The sequence below is a fragment of the Melozone crissalis genome, unplaced genomic scaffold, assembly GCF_028551555.1.
Source record: "Melozone crissalis strain CALT ecotype California unplaced genomic scaffold, PUWL_Pcris_2 ptg000005l_1, whole genome shotgun sequence".
Classification (NCBI taxonomy): domain Eukaryota; kingdom Metazoa; phylum Chordata; class Aves; order Passeriformes; family Passerellidae; genus Melozone; species Melozone crissalis.
In genome coordinates this window covers 32,932,978-32,939,754 of record NW_026535783.1, presented here as the reverse complement: position 1 = coordinate 32,939,754, position 6,777 = coordinate 32,932,978, and the positions used below count along the sequence as shown (strand labels likewise).

The 6,777-nt window shown below is 47.4% G+C and overlaps 1 protein-coding gene across 1 annotated transcript; it reads left to right on the top strand.

Moving 5' to 3' along the window:
* Window positions 1–4,392: 4,392 nt before the first annotated feature.
* Window positions 4,393–6,754, top strand: CKS2 (CDC28 protein kinase regulatory subunit 2). Its single transcript, XM_054287497.1, has 3 exons — window positions 4,393–4,574; window positions 5,382–5,509; window positions 6,460–6,754. The coding sequence occupies exons 1-3, from the start codon at window positions 4,516–4,518 to the stop codon at window positions 6,510–6,512; spliced, it is 240 nt and encodes a 79-aa protein (XP_054143472.1). The 5' UTR covers window positions 4,393–4,515; the 3' UTR covers window positions 6,513–6,754.
* The last annotated feature ends 23 nt before the right edge of the window (window positions 6,755–6,777 follow it).

Genomic DNA, 6,777 nt, shown 5'->3' with positions numbered 1-6,777 from the left:
AACTAAACAGGAAAAGCTGCAGAGACTTTTAATTAGAGACTGCTATGCACAACACAGATAGGAATGTTTTTATCTCCCCCTTCTGACAAAAAGTACAGAAAATATTTCCATATACCATAACTTACATCCTGAACTTTCCATATGCAATAGTTAAGGTGCCCGTCATGTAACATGAAGGCCTTACATGGGCCCTTCATTGCAACACTACCCACCGATCTCTGTGGATGGCCTTAGTAACAAGCAAACAGGTTACACAGAGGATTTAAACCTGTTCCTCTCTAGATACACAAAATCACCCCCCACAAAAAAGTTCATAGTCCATCTTTAGCTCTGAAGAGCCTCTATGCTACAGTCATGCTGCTCACATACAGGAGGGAGGGATGCTCAAGAATATTCTCTTTGTGTTCTGCCACTTTATCTTGTGTTTCAACAGCAATGTAATCACAGCTGCTGCCCTAATCAGACAGGTCTCTGAGCAGGAGCTTACATTCCAGTTGCACAGCTCGCTCACGTTTATCCTAACAAACCTATAACCCAAGGCTATGTGGGATACTTTTTAATCTGTGCTATGGCAAACTTCTTTCATAAATGCTTTAATACACGCCTTCAACATGCTGAGGCAAAAGTATATGATAAAGCTTCTGAGCAGCTTTTTGCTTTAATAAATATGGGTATTTGTGGTCTCACTCACTTCCGACCTGGTTCAGAATCTTTGGAGTGAGGATTCAAGTCACCACTTGATAATCTTAATTCCAGAAACTAACTTCTTCAAATATGAAAACATATAACAATTAAAATTAAAAGGTCATTCTAAAGCACAGGAGAGAAAAAAATTACTTTTGTTGTACACTCTGTATTTGCAAAAGTTGCAGTGGGAAAGCATAACTGACACAAACATAGAAAGCAGGCCTCAAAGAAAGAGACAGGATGAGTTTGACCTAAAACATTACTGCAGAAAGCATTTTTTTTCTGGAAATGTTCTAAGACATTAAAATTATGTACTGGTAAGAAATGCTTCCTCAGGTGTAGACAAAGCTGCCTTGACAAAGTTCAAGCACTTTTGTTCTCTCCAAACTGTAGAGAACAGTTTATTTCCTTCTTTGCAATGTGACTGACACAGCCTTTGTGAGTAACAGTAACGTGAAGACAGTGATGAAGCGCCTGTTTCACGCAGTACCACACAGCGTGGCTGAGGCCGGACCTCTGGAGGCCATGGGGTCTGACATCCCTGCTCAAGCAGGGCCACTTACAGCCCATTGTTCAGAATCATGTCCAGATGGCTTTGGAAGGTCTCCAAAGCTGGAGACTCCAGCAGCTCTGTGCCAGTGTCCCATCTGCCTGACAGTAAAAAAGCCTTCCTGATGTTCATAAGGAACATCCCATGTTTCAGTTTGTGCACACTGCCTCTGGGCCTGCCAGTGGGCACCACCTGGTTCTGGTCTTCTTTGCTTCCTGCCTTCAGGTTTTCACACACAGGTTTTCATCTTTGTAGCCCTTCATTGAACTCTCTCCAGCAGCTCCTTTTCGCTTGCGGTCAGGAGCACAAAGCTGGGCACCAGCAGAGGCCTCACTTGTGCTCTATGGAGGGGCAGGATGACCTCCCACAACCTGCTGGCAACACTTGGCCTTACTGCAGCCCAGGGCACTGCCAGCTATACTTACTGGAAGGACACCGTGCTGGGTCACATTCAGATCAGGGCTCATCAGAATTCCCTGGTTCCTTTTCTGAAAAACACATCTCCAGCTGGGGAGTTCCCACCGTGTACTGGTGCCTAATGTCTATGGTTGTTCCTCCACAGGTGCGGGACTTCGCTCTTCACCTTGTTCCACCTGTTCCCCTCAACTTCATGAAGGTCCTCTCAGCCTATTTCTGCAGTTCCTTGACTGGGCAGCACAACCCTGTGGTTTCTCAGTTACCCATCCCAGTTAGGTGTCACCTGCAAACTTGTCAAGAGTACACTCTGCCCTACCGTGCAGTCATTAATGAAGACGTTAAAAACTGGGCTCAGGCCCAGTTTTGAGCCCTGGGACACTTCCTGGTCTCCAAATAGACTTGTGTCATGTGTCACCATCCTCTGGGCCTGGCCATTCACCTGAGGTCACCGTCTGCACACCCAGGCCACACATTAACTGCTTCTCTTTCAAGGTAGAGCCTGGAGCCAAAAGCCTTGCTGAAGTTCTGCAAAAACTGCTCTCTCCCTCGCTCTCTATCAGGTTGGTCAAGAGCATGATATCCCCTTTCACTTCTGAACAAACTCAAAGGAGAAAGGCTTACACACAGCCTTACATAAAGACCAATTTTCTCTCACGTTCAGTGTGCATGAGATAAGCAGAACGCTTATAAAAGAAGACACAGAGAGGAAATGTCCTTCATCCACCATCATGGTGGTTTGGTCTTTTTTCCTCATCATTACACAGTGATATTCCTAACAGAAATCATTGTGTACATTCTGCCTCAAGTATATAAAAATAACAGTTGTGCTGCCTGAAATTACACTAAAAAACTCCAAACCTGTCTATTTTGAATAACCTAACCAAAACTTCAGAAAACTTGCAGGTGGTTTGTACTTTTACAATTATACTGAAATATAAATTCCTTTGTTATGTAGATTTCACACATTCAGCTATACCAGTTCAAAAACAGAGACTTCATTTTTCCTGTAAATGACCTGTGCCTAACAAGCTCTAATATGCAGTCAAATTAAGAGAAAAATATTACTGCTAGATTATGAGAAGCACTTCTTTTAATCGTTGCACGGTGTGAGACTGGCTTAAACTTTTTTTGTTTAAGGCAAGCTGGAGTGCCAGTAGAAACAATGCTACTAAAAAAATCATACCTATTACCCACGCATGTGTATCAGCAGTCATGCATCACATGGATTTGCTTGGTTTTTTTCCTACATCAGAACTGTTTTCAGACAGATGCATTACATAACCACGGGCAGTACCCACGTTTCTGGCAGCACCAAGGAAGCAAAAACTTTTTTAAAGACTTAGCTCCTTTTTTCTGCAGAGGCCCGGCAAGGAAAGGAGAAAGGAAAGGAGAAAGGAAAAAGGAAAGGAAAGGAAAGGAAAGGAAAGGAAAGGAAAGGAAAGGAAAGGAAAGGAAAGGAAAGGAAAGGAAAGGAAAGGAAAGGAAAGGAAAGGAAAGGAAAGGAAAGGAAACCACGGGCAGGGGGCATGGAGAGTGGGAGGAATTTAGACATTAATAAACTCTTTACTGCAAGGGCGTTAAGCCCTGAAGAGATTGCCCAGGCCAGCCGCGGGTGCCCCATCCCGGGGGTGTTCACAGCCAGGTATTCAACCTGAGCAACCTGACCTGGAGAAAGGTGTACCTATGTATCCACGGTTTGTGCCTGGAACGACGTGATCCTTCAGGCCCCTTCCAACCACTCCATGGTTCCATAATTCTATGAAAGCGACCGCGGGATCGCTCTTTCTGGCTTATCTCTCCCACCGTGCTTATCTCATCCCACAGGGCAGAAGTAGCACGGCTTATCTGAGGAGCCACAGCACCTCCCAGCAAACCCTGGCAGCCTGCTACGCGCGCATTCCCAGGGAAGCATTCCATGGTTTGTTTCTCTGGTTAAGGATGCTTGTAACATCCTTAATGCTGAAACTGCTGGAACTGAAATGCTGCCCGCAGTTCTGGGCACACCTGCACCCCGCGTTTTATCTGGGTCACGCTGACCAAATAGGACTGACGGTGCAGCCATTCCCGACAGCTGCGCCCCAGGACACCACGGGCTTACTGCAGCTACCCGGCAGCGAGGGGACAGCACCATTTTAAAGTGAACACGACGCTCAGCTGAAAGGACGAAAGCATGACTTTTTCACTACTCTGAAATAAGCGGGCTCTCTGTACACCGGGGACTAGACCGAGCCGAGTCGAGCCCGGCCAAGTCGGGAAGGGAAGGGCACGGCAAGGCACGGCAAGGGAAGGCTGAGCCGAGCCGGGCCGGGCCGAGTGCAGCAGCGCAAAGCAATGGCGCAGAGCGGCGGGTCGAGCTGCGCATGTGCGACGTGGGCGCAGCGGCCCCACCCCGGCCGCCCCGCCGTAGGCTGAAAGGGCTCGCGCCTGCTCCGGCCGCCGCTGGCCAATCAGCCGCGCCCACCCCGGCCGCCGCTGGCCAATCATCAGCCGCAGCTGCCCCGACCACCGCCGGCCAACCATCAACCACGCCCCTTCCCCCGCTAGCCCCGCCTCCCCGCTTCCGGCCGGCGCCGCCGTCAGCCCGACCGCTACCGCCTGTTACGTAACGCTCCCCCGCCCGCCGCAACCGCCGGGGATTGGTTGGGAGCGGTGAGCGCGCGAGTCACGCGGCGGCGGGCTCGGGTGGGGCGCGCCAGCGCGGCACGCGATTGGCCGGCTCCGGCGAGAGCCAATGGGAGTTGAGCCGCTCGATTCAAACGGTGCGGGGCGCGGAAGGGGGCAGTTAGTGCGCGAGGCGTCCGTGAGGGAGTAATCTGAGGCCGCTGCTCGTCCCGCTGCTCCAGCCTGCGCTGCCGCCCGCCATGGCCCACAAGCAGATCTACTATTCCGATAAGTACTCTGATGAGCAGTACGAGTACCGGTAAGAAGCTGTAGGAGGGTGCGTGAGGGCCAGCTGGAGCGGTTAGGAGGAGCTGGTCCGTAGGCCGGCAGCCCGGGCAGGCGCCTCGGTTGAGGTGTGCGGGCTGCTCTCAGGGAATGACGCGGCTCCGCCGGCAGAATAGAGCCTGAGAGGGCGCAAGGCCAGCGGGAAGGGGCTGTGCCGAACCCCTCCGTGGCGGCTTTCCGGGTGGCTTTGGACTGGTTGGACGAAGGGGACGAGTGACCGAATGCTGTTACCGGTTGGCGCAGACCGCTCGGTGAGCGGCCCCCACAAGCCCTGGCCACAGGGTGAGGGCGGAGGGGCGATACCCGCTGCGCCAACTCCAGGGAAGGGGTTGTGGCAGAGCCTGGGATGGGGCAGCGTCGTCCCCTGCCGACGGGGAACTGTTGAAGTTTAACTCTTCTAGACTTGAAATCGGTATTACAAATACTTTAGAAGTCAAAAGTTCTTATTTTTCAAGTAGCTGATATATCGGCCTGTTGCCAGAAGCGCATGTTTCTCTGAGTATATAGTCATTGGAGTCTGAAGGGGTCTAAATCTCATCTAGAAGACAGTTTGGCTCCCAGTTTGCAGTTGCTTTACAGATGTAACGTTTAATAGTCGTAAGTGATTTTAAACTGGGTTCTGGGACGGCTTTCATAATCAAATTCATGCCAAAATTCAGTACTCTTCGTTTTTTTATAGGCCAAGTGAGTGTTCATAACGTGGTAACTGTCAGTGCAGGTCTCTTCCAATTTTCTTGTGTATAGTATTTTGTGTATGCGTTTAATAATTAAACCTCTACAGACATGTGATGCTGCCACGAGAACTTTCAAAACAAGTGCCAAAATCTCATCTGATGTCTGAAGAAGAGTGGAGACGACTTGGTGTTCAGCAGAGTCTTGGCTGGGTTCACTATATGATCCATGAGCCAGGTGAGCACATCTGAACAGAATTAGGCAAACGAAAAAGTCAAATATCAGACTGGAGATGTTCCTGCCTCTGCCCATAGAAACAGGCTTTTTGTGAGCTCTTAAATAACATGAGTATGCAGTGACTGAACCAAATTTAATAGAGCAGCATATCTTTAAGTCATAAAACTGACTTTATGACACCTACTTTTTTGTACAACAACTTAATAGATGCTCGTGTAGACAAGGTCCTGTATTAATCCTCTGAAAATTCTAGAGGATAGTTTTAACTCTAGTTGTAGAGCCTCCTGAAAAATCAGTATTTCAGTTAATGGGGTGTGAAAGCCTAAGACCCTTACTAACTAGGATGTTGGTATTATGGGATCAGCCCTTCCAGGCTTGTGCCATTGATTAGCTTGACTAAAAAGTAACAGGTTGATTGATAAACTGCAGCAGCATGAAGTTCCAAGTTTCTGAAGAATCAGGTGATAAAATGAGCATTGCCTTCCAGTGTTTCCCTTATTTGGATACCTTTGATATTTTAGACTTTTTTGGAGGCATTTGAAATTAAGAAGACTGATTATAAGGTGAGCAGGCTGTATTAGCCAAGGTGGATTTTGTTGGTGTTTGATATGTGCCCAACAGACAGTATCAGCAGTTTGTCAAAGTTACAGTAACAGTGTTTATTAAGTAGTCCAATGTGAGGAGACATTATAAAATACTCTGGATTTTCCTATCATTTCCCTCCTGTAAGGCTCTTAAACTTATGATATTGCCAGCATTGGGTATAAAAATAAAAATTTGACTGTTGTAAAAGTACTGCGTACTTGGTCTGTTAATATTACACGTGGGGCTCTACTTAGACTTTCTAATTATTTATTTGAAACTAAGCCTCAACTATTGTTCAGGATTACAGAAATCGCTTTAATCAAGATTTGTACAAACTCACACTTTGTTCAATTTTCTTTCCGCAGAACCACATATTCTGCTCTTCAGAAGACCGCTTCCAAAGGATGAGCAGAAATAAGCCATGGGCTTTTGAATCTTCTGGAACTATGTATATGAGTGTATATATGTTGGTAGTATTCAGTGAATACTTTAAATTTACAAAACATACATCCAAACCTGTGCATGAGCTGTATTATTCACAGCAACAAAGCTCAGTCAAATGCAATTCCAAGCAGGCTGCTATGATGTTCAAAGAGTGATGAGTTTATCTTTTAATGTTAATGTAAGTGCCTCTCTGACTTAAATTTTGTTTGTGCTGCATGTTCTTAGCTCATTGCTTGTTA

Coding starts and splice junctions, on each gene's coding strand:
- CKS2 (XM_054287497.1), top strand. CDS start 4,516: ATGGCCCACAAGCAGATCTACTATTCCGATAAGTACTCTGATGAGCAG. Junction 4,575..5,381: donor GATGAGCAGTACGAGTACCG/GTAAGAAGCTGT, acceptor AAACCTCTACAG/ACATGTGATGCTGCCACGAG. Junction 5,510..6,459: donor CTATATGATCCATGAGCCAG/GTGAGCACATCT, acceptor TTCTTTCCGCAG/AACCACATATTCTGCTCTTC.